Source organism: Dromaius novaehollandiae, chromosome 19 (assembly GCF_036370855.1).
Source record: "Dromaius novaehollandiae isolate bDroNov1 chromosome 19, bDroNov1.hap1, whole genome shotgun sequence".
NCBI lineage: Eukaryota > Metazoa > Chordata > Aves > Casuariiformes > Dromaiidae > Dromaius > Dromaius novaehollandiae.
Window position 1 is genome coordinate 15,952,113 of NC_088116.1, and position 14,403 is coordinate 15,966,515.

Here is a 14,403-nt window from a genome sequence, read left to right on the forward strand (position 1 = left end):
AGTGAGCTGGGCAGTTGTTCCTCTTCTCTCTCCCAAAGCAGCATTCATATCTCAACAGCTGATGGTCAAGCCTTATTTAACTATTGTGATTCTTGTTCTTCCCTATTAGTAGATGCCCTGTTCTTCTACATATTCTTGTATTTTTTTAAAAAATCAGTGGGACTACTTGTGCAGCAGGAACCCAGTCCAAGTAACAGTGGAGAACTCAGGTCCTTAGTTACTCTTTTCTTAAATTTCTGTTTAGCTTTTTATCAAAATTACAACCACCGTAAAGTGAGCTTAAAAAACAACTCCTCACCTAATAAGGACTCAAATTGTTTCTTCTGCTGTTCTGGAAAATTTTTAAAAAAATCAATCTATAGCTGCTGCAAAAAGATCCTCAAAAATAAAATTCAGTCTGAAAATTTACTCCCAGCTTCCTTCTGCATGTTATCCCCTAATCAATCACATGGTAATTCTGCTTAAAAATGCGTCAACATAATTTTAACTGGAGAATCATCCTGAAGGAGAAGGACTGATCTTATAGTGTGAATCCAGTGAAATCACTGTTCTATAAAACTGAGTAGAAAAGCAATTAGTTCTAAAAGCTGTGAAGAGGAGCTCCCTGTGCAGAAGACTATATCTTCCAGATTCTTTCTCACAATCATAAAGCAGAAATAAACAAATCAAATTGAGAGATAAAATAGAACTAGAAAACTACAGAAAATGGCAATACGGATGTCCAGACATAAAGACAGGAAATCTATACAGTAGGTCAGCACTCAGCCTGGAGAGCAGAAATTGAAAAGAGAGTAGGGAGAGGTCAGAATGGTATGGAAACAGAGAATAAAGAACAATTGTTAACAATTTTTTATATTCTAGGAGCTTATGGAAGCTCGATGAAATTATCAGGAAGACAGCTTTAATCAGAGAACATGATTTTTCACAAAAAACAGAATTACATTGTTCCAGTCACTGTCAGAGTATCTGTAAACCCAGCTGACAGCTGGAAGCTATGGTCAACATATTAGGGTAAGAAATGCTGTTTAAATACTGTGTTTCATATACTTAGTTCTTCAATAGGAACTATTGGTCAGTCTTTGAGACAGAATTCTTTAGTCTGACCCATTCTAGAGTTTCTAGAATCAAATGTTTCGAAGTCTTCCAACTTTAAAAGAGTAAGCTAATACAAGCTATTTCACTAACACAAATATGTTCCATTCTAAAGAGAGAAAAGCGGAACATACAAACACCATGACACACTGTGAAATGTGTTAGTTTTAGAGGGCACAGTGAGATTTTTGAAATATGTTCAGAAATGCAACAAGGATAATCAGAATATATTGATTTGTTCCATCAAGTTTGACAAATTTCTTAACCTTAGTATCTACAGTTTCTCCATCTTCAAAATTGGTATAATAGTAATATTACATCACAGAGGAATTACATTGTAACTATCTGACTAGAGGTTCAACTGTTTATGTGCTTTGAAGTGGTGTTTATTTGTTCCAATAACTTTTATTTTATAAGTGAAAGTGTTGAGGTCCCAGAAAAATCTCTGAAACAGATCAAGAGAATTTCATTAAGAAGTGCATAACTGACCTTCCATATAAATAAAGTAAGAACAATTACAAAGGAATATCTCAATTCTATCTTTAAGTGGTTGCATTATGTTCAAAGGAGTTTACTCTTGCTCTGTTTCCAGATGTGTGAGTCCTAAAACTATAGTCTGCAAGAATCTAACTTTTGAAGACTAACTTTTGAAGTTTGGAGAAACTAAATTTATCATGTATATGATATAATTGTAAAATGTTTTTCTCTAATTTATGAAAATGAAAAAAGAGAAATTGATCTTGTAAGAGTATGTGCAGTGTCTGAATCTGCAGCATGAAGCCAGAGTTCATGGCATGCCTGAGACAGCAGTTCTACTATGAAGAACAGTGGGAAAACCCCTCATATTTGAAAACTTATTCACAATTAGGTTCATATAATCATCAAAAACAGAGACGAAAAGAGGCTTCTCAGAAATTGTTTAAAACCCGCTCTGAAATGCAGGACCCATGATACATATTTTATTTCTAAAAGATGTTTTCTTAACCTCTTAAGGACCTCCAGTAATGGAGACTCTGTAATTTCTTCCAACAATCTATTCCAGCACTTTATCAGCTTTACCAGAGATGAAGAAGTCTATTCCTCATGTCTAACATGAGTCATCTGTGCTATAATTACAATTCAAGACATTTTTTGCCCTCTCCATTAAAGTCTCAAATTGCTTCACCCTCAAGAGTAGAGGAAATAGAAACTCCTTCAATCCATAACTGGAGCAAAAATTCCATGAATCATAACATGTAGTTTGTGTAGCATCATTCCTTGCTTCTTTCCACATGTCATTCTCTGATCAACCACATAAGAACATTTATTTTCTTCCATTCTGCAAGATCAGGTTACCATTTCTGAAGACTTCTTTCATACCTCCCTGTCTTCTCTTCTTTAATTTACACAACTCCATTTCTTTCAATCTTTCCACAGAGACCATGGAAAGCCTTTCGTCAAAATCTTTTCTGCAGCACAGTGCACAAAATTAGCTGGAACACTTTGCACTTATGTTTTGCAAGGTACTCTCACCTATACATTAACATATAGGCCAGAATGCTTGCCTCTTTATCAAAAGTCACAAAGGAGACATTGTAGTTATGGTATGCAGCTCTGGCCTGAGGTTAAACAAACAAGGTAACAATGTAAGAAACTGCTGGACATTGCACACAATGTACAGGAAAAAGTGGTTGGCCAACTCCAGTCTAGCACTGCTGAACTAATAAAACATTAACGGGATAAACTGGCAGGCTAAATATATGACAGGGAAGCATCAGGAAGTCCCCTTGGGTTAAGAATATCAGAAGAAAGAGAGGTGCTGGCTTTTTGAGGATGTTGAGGATCAGTGACTAAGGCCAAAATAACCAAAAAAGAATATAAAAATGAGAAAAACAGGGATGATGAAAGATTAAAAAGTCTGTGGGTTGCTTATTTGGAAGGGAGAAAAAGAGAGAAAAGGGAATTTAAGGTCAACCATGTGACTGGGACTTTTGAAAGGTCCCTGCTAATCAGCCCTGTGCCTGACTACCACAGCCTGATATAATAATAAACCTCTTGTTTTTCTGATGACACCATGTGTGTCCAACTGGCTTCTGTGGTCAGTAGCACTACGATGACCTCCCTAATGCTAGCAAGGGGACAGAGGCTGGACTGAACTGCCCAACAGAATTTATGTCCCCAAATACTTTTTGGAAGAATGAGTTGTTCCTACAACCTCTCACAAATATTTGTTGATTATTTTTGCTTACGTGCTGTATCATAACTGGCTTCCATCCTGTTTTTCAGACTCATTCTTCAATACATCAAGATCATTCTTATGTCTAATGCTGACTTTTACAGCTTCATGTCTACAAAACTAGTACACATACTTTTGCTAATGCATCGTAGGGAAAATATTCAAGTGAATTGGATCTGGGAGATACCTTTTCAGGACTCCATCAATATATCATTTAGTTTTAAAAGTGAACCATTTACACCTATTCTTGGATTATCCAACAAAGTTTGTACCAGGAAATCTGGACAAAATTTGTTTAGAATACTCTCATGTCAAGAAGTGTCAAAAGCTTTACTGAAGTCAAGATATGTCAGCAACTACTTCTCACCCATCCACAAGATGTGTTATCCTACCACAGAAGGAAATTAGATTAGATATTAACTACTTATTCTTGACAAATCCTTCATGGCTGCCACTCATCTGCTTGTTATCTTTCATCTGTATACAAATGTTCTGCTTATTTATTTCAGATTTCTTTCAAGGGTTTGAAGTTAATTGACTAGTCTCTAATTCTCCAGTTTCTCTTTCTTTTCAGTAACAGGCACTGTGTTTACCCTTTCCCAGTCTTTTGATCTGTCAGCTGGCAGTCACAAATCCTCTGAGATATCTTGATAACAGCTCTGAGATTACTTTGACCATTTTTTCACATCACAAGGCATTGAAAGCATAAGTACCACCAAAATTTTCCTTCATTTTGTAATCTGAGATCTTGCCATATTTTTCTAGTATTACTTGCAATAACCATCTGCTGCAGTTGACCTTTTTATTGAAGGCTGATCTCTGATAAACTGAGTAATGGCAAATATTTTCCTTTGTCATCTCCCTGCTATTAATGAATTCACAGCATAATTTTTTGTTACCTATATATCTCTTGCTGGTTACATCTTAATCTGTGTCCTGGCCTTTCAGGTACATGCTCTTCTTTTATAATCACTGTATCTAGAATTTAATTTCTGTATGATTTCCTCTAGCAGTCAATGAAAAGCTCATGATTTAGGCAAGCAAGTGACTGTTTACTGAAGTTATATGTCAGAAGAAAAACAAAAGAATGATTCAAGCCCCAGTTAATTCAATTAGTATGTTACTGTGCCCTTTGTAGGCCTTGACTCAGGTTGCAAAGGTCAGTGAACAGTTCTGGAATAGTATTGTCAGCAAATTCAAAAGCATGTAATGAATTGGTGATACTTAGCAGGAACACAAATGTAAAACTTTGGTATAACATCGTGGAAGATTCACAGTTGCAGGGCTGCAGATGAGAATACCTGTGCACTACCATGCACAAGTCTGGTAAAGGACACAACTAAAGCAAGGCTCCAAATTCATGAAATTCCTCTCATGTTCTAAATCACTGATTGTTATAAATACTGAAATCCATACAATCACTACAAAAGAGCAAATGGAATATACATATGCAAACAATTACAGGGAGAGAGTTCACCTTTTCCTCCAGCTGCAAAAAATCAAAACAAACAAGGAAAGAGACATTGCAGGAAACACTGAAAATCTGTTTTATAGCATATAAAGTAAAATTATACATAGTGTTTATCAAGATCCGATGAACATTTTCTTCATACTGAGAAGAAAAGGTATTGCTTCAGTGGGGGATGGGAAATGCTCATATAGTCTTAGAAAGCCAACAACTCCGCAAGTTTTTTTTTCTGTACAGAGGGAATCACCTAATTTACTGTTTCATAAAAAAATATGCAGCAATCCAGTGGTGCATATCTTTTTGAAAATTGAGTCACAAATCTAACTGCTTACAGATAAGAGAATTAAGTGCTTCCAAGTCTCTAGAGCACTGCAACAAATTATATCAAGCAGAATCAAAAGTTACAGTGTTTGGAAAATGGCAGCTCTCCACACTCAATAAAATATTGTACAACCTAGCTCAATCTCCCTGTCTTCTTGCAGAGCACCAATCTGCTCTAAAAGTACCCAGTGCTTAGGTGCCTCATGCTTCCAATCCTCTGCGGTCTACACAGGTTACGTATAGTGTCAGGGCTTCAGCAGTGGTACTTATTTATATACACCTGTCAAATTTTTATAATTAGTCCTTGACAGAGACTAACTAGCATGACATGGTCTGGGATAACTAGTACTCTTCAAAAAATTCCCAAGAACAATTTGGGATTTAAGCACTGGCAAAAATGAAATTCCAATAGTTTAAATGCCTCCCAGTTTAAATGCCTCCTTTGGAGGGAGAAGAGACATTAATAGTATGAACGTAGCGAGACTGTGCCAATTAGCTTGTTGACCTGGTACTGTTTAATTTAACATTATAAATATAGTCATAATAATTACAACTGTTGCTACCACTACCTCTAGGAACCTCTTCCTAACTTTGGATCTTATATGCAGGACAAAATGCAAACTCTTTGTTTAATGTCTTCTTTGGGCAAAGAGACCCAGAAATACAGCTGTTTTAGATCTGAGAACCATTAGTTGCATCCCTTCCCTCTACAGTTTTCTTAGCTATATGCCCTTGGAATTCATCTTGTTCTGGATTTCCAGAATAATATTTCCAGTTAAACCAGTCAAGGACAATATGAAAGAAAAGCGAGAAACCCAGGTTTAGTGAACTAATTTTGCATTTATTGATGCCAAATCCTAGTTTGTTACACACCTATGAAAAACAGAATCTGAATGGAACCTGTCCTGATCTGATCTCACCCCTTTTCGAAAGATTGGTTTGGATTCTGAAGGCAATGAAGAAAACTCATGGCAACTGACACGATAATGAAACTCAAAGGCTCTATCTAATTCTTCAGGAATGTCCATACTCAACAGGAAGGATAAATCTGCAACTATCACAAAATTTACTTAAGGAAGCTCTTCAAACCACCTCCAGTCTCTCAAACTTCTCTTTTCTCTGTCTTTTAAATCAATTATATTAACAAGAGCAGTTCAGGTTTGTACACACATTATGTAAGTGACATCAGTCTTGCCTTAAATTTTCCATTCCAGAAATTCACGTTCTAATTGCATCTTTCCTTCCTTTCATATTCTGAAGGTAAAAAGGGTAATGGATTTGTACTGCTTAACATTAGACACCTACCTTAGATAGTAAGTTAAGAGGCTACTGGGGTCTTCTTAGGACCCCAGTACAGTCAAAGCAGAAGGAGAGGCTATATATATAATCCGTATAAAGGATTATTTAAAATACTGATTGATATTAATTTCCACATTTGAATGACGCTCTGGAAAAGAATATCTTTCTGCCCTGACTAAATGGATAGTTTATAGACACTAGCCTGTTAACCTGGGAAATCAAATTAGGCATCTAATGTTGGGTCGTATGACTGTCCTCAATATTTATTTACAAATTCAGGAAGAATACTTCTTCCTTTTTTTGAAGTATCATATTACATGCACAAAAATTGAGATGAATAAAGTTTAAAAGAATAGAGTCAATCATTTGCAGTTATCCATTAATACCAAAAAGCTCATTCTTATATCATCTTCATTCGCCTTCTAACTCTCAGCAGCTTGAACCAAAGTCTTTAAATCCAACTCTACAAGCTGTCTGTATCAACAAAGACTGCTTCTAATGTTCCTGTACTTAGTTTAAGAAAGAGCTTCTTAAAAGCAGACATTTTAATGTCAATTAGTACTTCTGTCTTTAATAAAATAGAAGTTGGAATTCCCTTTTGAGCTTTTCATGGGAATGCTACAGTATAGCAGATTTGGCATTTCTTTGATTTCAGTACTCCTGCAGCTCCAAAAAAGTGACAGACCCAAGAACATTAAATAAATTTTGGAACATATTATTAATTACATTAGTAGTTATACCATACTGCAGGTAGGTAAGCAGGTTACAGGCAGCAATTCTCATTTATCATTATTCTTCATTTCTTTAACTTACAGATAATTAAATGTATCATTAAATTTAAAATGGGATTCAGATGTTATGAAAATAGTTACTAAAATATTTGTAGTAGGGAGTTCATCCAACAACATATATCCAAATTCAATATCTTTCCTCCTACCATTTATAATCACCTGTTTTTCATATCAGTTTGATTAATAATGAGAAGGAATAATTAAATGCTCCCTTCTTACATAGGTATTCATTTTGTTTTAGGGATAACTTTTGGGTATCTACTACACACAGAATTAAAGTTTATAGTAGTTCTTCAGGTGTACTTTTTTTTTTTCCAAAATGCAGGCACAAGTATAACAAAATAAAGCAGTTTCCTGGGTAAGAAAATATAAATGGTTAGATATTTTTAATGACTTCTAGAACAGTCTACAAATGTCCAACTACGTTTTTTTAGATAAGATGACAAAATGGTGACACATGAAAGAATATACAAGCTGTCTAATTAATAACAAATATTTTAAACATTTATTTGATGTCCATACAAAATACTTCTAGACTCAGTCTTTTAATTCTGTAGTAAATTTCTACAATAAATTTCTATAGTAAAGCAGTAAGTAGCAAAAGACAACCTGGCTAATTTTCACTTTTTTAATCTGCAAACACAGCTTTCTTGGAAACAGACAAGGATTGGGCTCTTTTTTCCTGAGTTCAGCACCAGATTGATGCAAGGATAGCAAATAAGTGTGAAGCTCATTAGTTTTATGATATAAAATTCAATTTATTTCCCAGAATTATAGAATTAGCCTGGAAAAAGAAAATTTACAAAGTAAATGGAAAAAAAAAAAAAAAAAAAAAAAACTTTGCAATCCCACAGTAAGTAAGAAGGCTTTCCAGTGTAGTAAATTCATTGGGTCTTTTTGACTAGCTAGAGGTGCAGCAATATTGCATCAGGCTCCCTAAGCTCCAAAAGCTCTAGACAAATGGTCACTGCAAACATGTATTCTGCACAGCATGACACATCCAAAGGATACTATTTGCAATATATTCCTGAGCTATCTATGCATAATAATGTGATGTAGATATAAAGTCACACCAATTTGTCAGACTCGCTGAAGCTATAGGCATGCAAGCATAAAGTATGTTTTCCAAGACATATTTGTAAGTTACACTGTCTCCCTCTTTCACTTATATCATGGCTCCATCTAATCCAGTGATATAGCCTTCTTTTTTAATTTTCCTTTATTTTTATTTTTTAATAAACAAGTGCAATTGGGGATTCTACTAGTTACTGTTGATTAGTGAGAATCTGCTGTGTAAACTATGACATCTCAACATTTAAAACAGATTTTGCAAATGTGGTTTTAGAATTTGCAAACTGACTAAATGTCTGTATGTAGGCTCTACAAATTTTGCAACTTAAAGCAATGAGAAGAATTAGAAAAATTAATAATTTTTGTTCTGGCATGATGAATACATTTCATTAATACAATTAAAGTCTTACCTGGTCTGAGGGAGAACAGCATTTATTTGTCATTTTCATCTATAGAACAGAGATTGAAAAATACTCAGTTATTAATATTCTGATGCTAAAAGTTACTGTGAGGCAATTAGCACTGACATAGTTAATGCACACTGGTATTAGTACTTCGAAATTATAAGAAATTTTTATATTTTCAGTGCAGAAATACTAGATTATAATTATCCTAAGCCTAGAAAACAAAGGACTCAAAAGACAGGAAACCTTTCATCACAGTTTTCAGGAAATCCTTCATAAAGAACTGGCTGTATGAATTTACTTTGCCACTGTGAAAATATTATACTGTACTATAGATATCTCTTTTAGATCTCAGTTAACAATTGTTTAAGCAGATCTGTAAATTAGGCATGTGCTCAAGTACTTTGTGAAATGAAGGACGCAGCATATAAAACAGATTAAGGGAATTGTTTAGGATTTCCTTTTGTTCAATATAAAGTAACATATCTTCCTTTTTGCTCACAGTTTAGTCAATGAAGAGGTGTGCTGATTTTGGCTTTTCTTTGACAGTCATAATTGGCATAGGTGACTGCTGAACAAACCTTGACAAACCCTTCTTTAAAGTGAAACACTTCTTAATGCGAAATATTAGTAACAGTGAACTAAAGATATGGGATTTAGACATGAAAAGACTGAATGACTACAAGAAAAGACTCCCCTATATCTAGGGATAGAACCTGCAAACAGTCACACAGCTGATGAGTCCTTCCAAACAATCTTATCATCACAAAGCATTTCCCCTCATTTTATAAAAAAATGAAAAGCTTGTGATAACAGACCAAAAGCTACAATTGCACACAGGAAAAGATACAGTCACTGGAAAAGAGCAGAAGAAATCCAAGGCTATTACCAGTATCCTAGCAAGAGCAAGAGATTTGCAAGACGAAATCTGTGGATAAACCTCAAAGGCAGAGCATGACAGTAAGAGGCCAACAGGCCTTGCATTATTCCAACAACACCAGCCTCAGCTCTTGTTGGGCTTGGTCTGGATCTGTCTTGGTATGTCTGGAGCTGTGTTACAGCTTGTTTAGCTATAACAATTATCTAAAGAGCATGAGACTCTTTTTTTTTTTGAGAAAAGTGCAGTTGTGGGGTGTAATGTTATATATATACATATGCAGATATTTGTAACTAATTGATAGCAATAACAAGTGCTTATTCTGTATGGAACCACCCTAAACAAAATGACCCTAGAATAAAACGCAACACAGAGGAATACAGGATGATAGCAAGGGCCTTGAATGTACACATGGAGGATGACACAAAGGCCCCAGGGCTATAAGAACTTGTCAGTCATAGGCCATAAGGGATCGTTCCCCCCACTCAGCTTTGCAACCCACTTGAACTGAACTGTGTATTTGAACCGTGCAGGTGTGCCAACTGAGGCCCTGCGTGATGAGGTGGCCAAAGCTGACCTGCCGGCTGCCTGGGGCAGCTGCCAGGCCTGGCTATCACCCTGGCAGGGCATCTGATGGTGCGCAGGGAGGGCCCGCCAGCCCCTTGGAGGGGTCATGCTACCCCAGAGGAGGAGTGGGGCCACCACAACAGAGGCAGGCCACAGACGTCTGCACCATAGCTCAGGCAAAGACCAAGGATGAGCATTCCCAACATGCAGCTTCCAAGCAAAAGGGGAGCCTCCAGCAAGGCTTCTCCCAGCTCTCTCCCACAGCTCTTCTCACAGCAGCCTCATCCCCGGCTGCATGTCAGCACTGGCCTTGAGCACATGCAGCCAAATCCCTGGGATGGGGCGGGGGGTGGCAGAGGTTGTTGGCCACTCTCAGGGCCTTGACAGTAGCAAACTGGTGGGAACCCAAGAAACCTTATCTGTAACCTGCGTGCTACAAATTAGTGAAAAGCCCGGTGTTACAGAAGGAAGCAGTCCTCACCAGTCTGATCTGGGGGATTGGTAGCAGGCTTAATCTTGGGCATTTGAGAAGACATAACAAAAAGGTATCTTAAATACTTTAACATCACCAGGAATACCATCACCCCCTGCCTATCTTCAGCTCCAGCAATTCTCCAGTGCTTTAGAGAAAAATATACACAAGAAGTAACTACTCAGAAACCAAGCCACGCACACAGAAAATACTATTTCCCTGCAGGTGACCACAGACACACTAAATTATGAGATCACTATAATATAATACAGTGCAAATAAACAGAATAAGCAGTGATCCTGTCTCCTTTCACCTTGCTTTCCAGTTAAATCAAACTATTTTAAGTTCTCTTTATAAAAGGAAGAAATTCTGTTATCTGACTTTCTACCTTACTATGTTCAGATGTGCCTGTGAAAATGTGCGTGAGACTGGCCATGCAGATTCTCTGGAGAATGAGAGAAGAGTAATGTGAAGAGCATCCTCACAAACAGCATCGCTTCCAGTTATTAAGGGCAATATGGAAGGATGCTTTGGATTCCACAGCTATTCACCACATAGGCTTAACTCATTCTTTATTCAAAGCAGGGATGGTTGCAGCCCTGATGTAAGCGGGGCAAGGGGAAAGATCTCCTTCTACATCACATTGTGCCCCTGTGTCACTGGACTGAGGAGAGGGAAGTATGCACTCTCCATACTGCACAGCACCATATGTTCCCTACATCCCTCCACAGCTGGTGCATTGTGGCAGGAATACAAATGGAATTTGCTACACCTTGTTGGGAATGTATGTGTTTTAAACACTGTAGTACAGTAATGGGTGTTTGGAAGAGCAGGGAAGCTAAAACCAAAAATCTGGATCTGCAAAGAGTGCGGTGGCTGAGTCAGACAACTAGAACTGTTAAACAATCATAATTACTATACTGTGTTTAAATGAATGCATAGGAATCTGCAGGGGGCAGGAAGAGAATGGGGCTGCCATGACTCAGCTCCCAGGCTGGGATTTACCTCACTTAGCTTTGGCAATTCAAAAAAAAAAAAAAAAAAAGTTATACATTTAATATATCAATATTCTCTTTCTAATCAGCAGAGACATATGAGGATCTTGACAGCTGTCTCTTTCTCTTTTCGCACAGCAAGAGGATCCTATTTGATTGGCTAAATTTAGCTGACATGATTCCTACCCTTACTGACTACCCTTTACAATCTCAGTGGTTTGATCTGATGTACTTCCAAATAGGAATTCCTGCATTGAAAAACAAAAAGAAGCGGCAGAAAAGATACATTATCTTGTGCTACTACCCCTAGACAGCAATAGAATGGTTTGTATAATCACTGAGCAATAAGATTTGTATACCGCTTCCTACAGGTTATGGACACATAATGGATTTTGTTTTGATCTACATGCTCATATTTCATAAGCCTCTCTCTAATCAAACTGAAATTTCACTCCACTGTTGTAGATATACATGTACATGTAAGCATAAGAGAAAATGTTTAAGTCCTACAACACATGGAAATTAAATCCACTGTCAAAAGCATATATATGATTTAAGATTAATATCCTTGTTTTGAAGCCAAATTTTAAGTTTCTATCATCCTCCAATGAGCTGCTGGAATGATTTAAAAAGATCATAAATAATGGTTAAAGTGGAACAACTGCATCTTTTTATTCCTTATCTGCTTATGAACTGTTCATTTATTAAATTCGTTATTAAATTTGAAAAACACAACACCTTGAGAACACACTGCAAAAAAGAGAAAACCTTGAGAGATCTATAAATATAAGAAATAAGTTTCTATGATGCAAATGAACCGGCAACATCAACTTCAGGTGTTTCTACCTATCATGTCTGTATTAATGTTTGGTGTTATGTATGAAAGAAAATAATTAAAGCCCATGACAAAAGCTAAAAACGTTTAATAGATAGCTATCTGAATGGTGCACAACAGAGGGGGGATTCTAAATTATTCCAAAGAACTGTCTCCTAAAAACATCTCCTGCACAGCGCTGTCACTTCCCTGCAAAGAACCCTCTAACTAAACAAACCAAACAGTAGCAGCGAGAAGCACATGCAGATCAAGTTGCTGCCTATGCTTTTTGATTCATTATGGCAGCTTCACTGCCAGCTTCTGTTCCTTTTCTTCCCTCAGTGTCTTTAACTGTACCTCCTTTTGTGAGAAAAGGGTTGTAAGAAGAAATAGATGGGAGGTGCTTACTCATCTCTGTTTTCTTCCTCCTCCAAAAGGTAAATGTGAAGATCTTGGAACACACTGAGGAGACTAAGGATTGAATCATAAAGGAAGAGGATAGGGAAGTTTCCCTTTGGTAGAAAAGTATGCAAAAAACAAGGGTATGGACAGAATGGTGAATAGTGGGGGGCATGGATCTTTAGAAAAAAATCTGTATTGCTTGTAAAGATGACAGTTACTGGCAGGTTTTCCTAACTCAGCATACAAGGGAAATATCAGGAAGGCAGGCTGAAAAGACACGCTTACATCTTTCTTGCCATATTCTCTCTGCTTTTCTGTCTTGTAAGAACTAACTGTCTCCAGGCTAATACCAGAATCATTATTTCTCATCTACAGAGTAACACTTTCTAGCTATGCTAACATTCAGTGGTAGCATCCTTAGGCAGTGACAACCCCTCACATCTTCACTATTGAAAGACAACTCCTCCCTTTCACTTGATCCCCTGAGAGCTTGCCTTTGCATAGAAGTTAGATGTTTCAGTACTTCAAAAGAGTAGTCTGACATTAGCAGAAGTGTCAGATTGTGGCAGAATTATTTTTGTATTGCCTACATTAGGACTGTCTTCTGGCATCAGCAGGGAATCTGGCAGAGAGCTGCCAACTGCTGAAAGGGCAAAGTGGCAAAGCATTACGATGCAGGAAAGACAGCGTGCATTGTAAGAGATCAATTCACCTCCATCAGGATCTCTTTAAGAACTAAAAAGTCAAAAATAGATGATTCGAATGGTATGCAAACATGTACAACAAAGAATGTATACAGAAGAGGCACAGATAGGCACAGGTAAAGCAAGAATGACTAAGGTGCAGGAAGAGTCGCTAAAATCAAGAAGCATAAACATCATAGCCATAGAAAATCTGAAAATATATAGAAGTAAAAGTGAGCAATGGAAAATATGGCAGAAAAACTTAATAATGGTCAGGTGAAAAGGCTGAAATTCTTGATGCCAACAGTCTTAGTAACAAGGTCCACTGTGATCACGTATCTAACAGAATTCATTTATCTACAGACATGACAGCATAGGACAGAACAGGAAATGAATAGGTTAAATATTTGCAGAAGCCAATGAACTCAGTGTTGGCATGTACTCATGAAATTAACCCTTGAGAAGTTAGGAAATTATCTGAACTCCAAACCCTAACCCTAACCCTAATCTCTGAATCCTGATTATCTTCAGAGACTCCTGGAGAATGGCTGAAATTTTACAGGACTAAAGAAGGGCAAATACAGGAAAAATAGTCTGAAGAATTACAGATACATAGCCTAACTTCGACTTCAATAAGATGATCATAGGAAAATACTGACCATTTGTGAGATGATAATAATGTAATAAAAAGCATTCTGAATAGATTTTCAAGAAGTCTACTGTAAAGGCCTTGCCCTAGGCACTGTGGATTTGAAATAGTCCCTTGGCCCTCCCAGTCAGGGAGCCTTCCTTTACTGCAAACTTTCACTGAAATTGCATTCCAGCCTCACATTCTGATCTTTTTGCAAAAGGTTTTGCAATAAAATGGTTTCTCGCTGACTTTTACATCTGTTGTTCTGATGATTAGTAATTAGTTAAAATACTACTGTGGC

At 37.0% G+C, this 14,403-nt stretch overlaps 1 protein-coding gene across 1 annotated transcript in view; it reads right to left on the bottom strand.

Moving 5' to 3' along the window:
* LOC135330346 (gamma-2-syntrophin-like) overlaps positions 1–14,403 on the bottom strand; it is a 185,073-nt gene that overhangs the window by 22,776 nt on the left and 147,894 nt on the right. Inside the window, exon 8 of the mRNA XM_064523522.1 lies at positions 8,668–8,706. Within this exon, the coding sequence (XP_064379592.1) occupies positions 8,668–8,706 (39 nt within the window). The remainder of the gene's footprint in view (positions 1–8,667; positions 8,707–14,403) is intronic.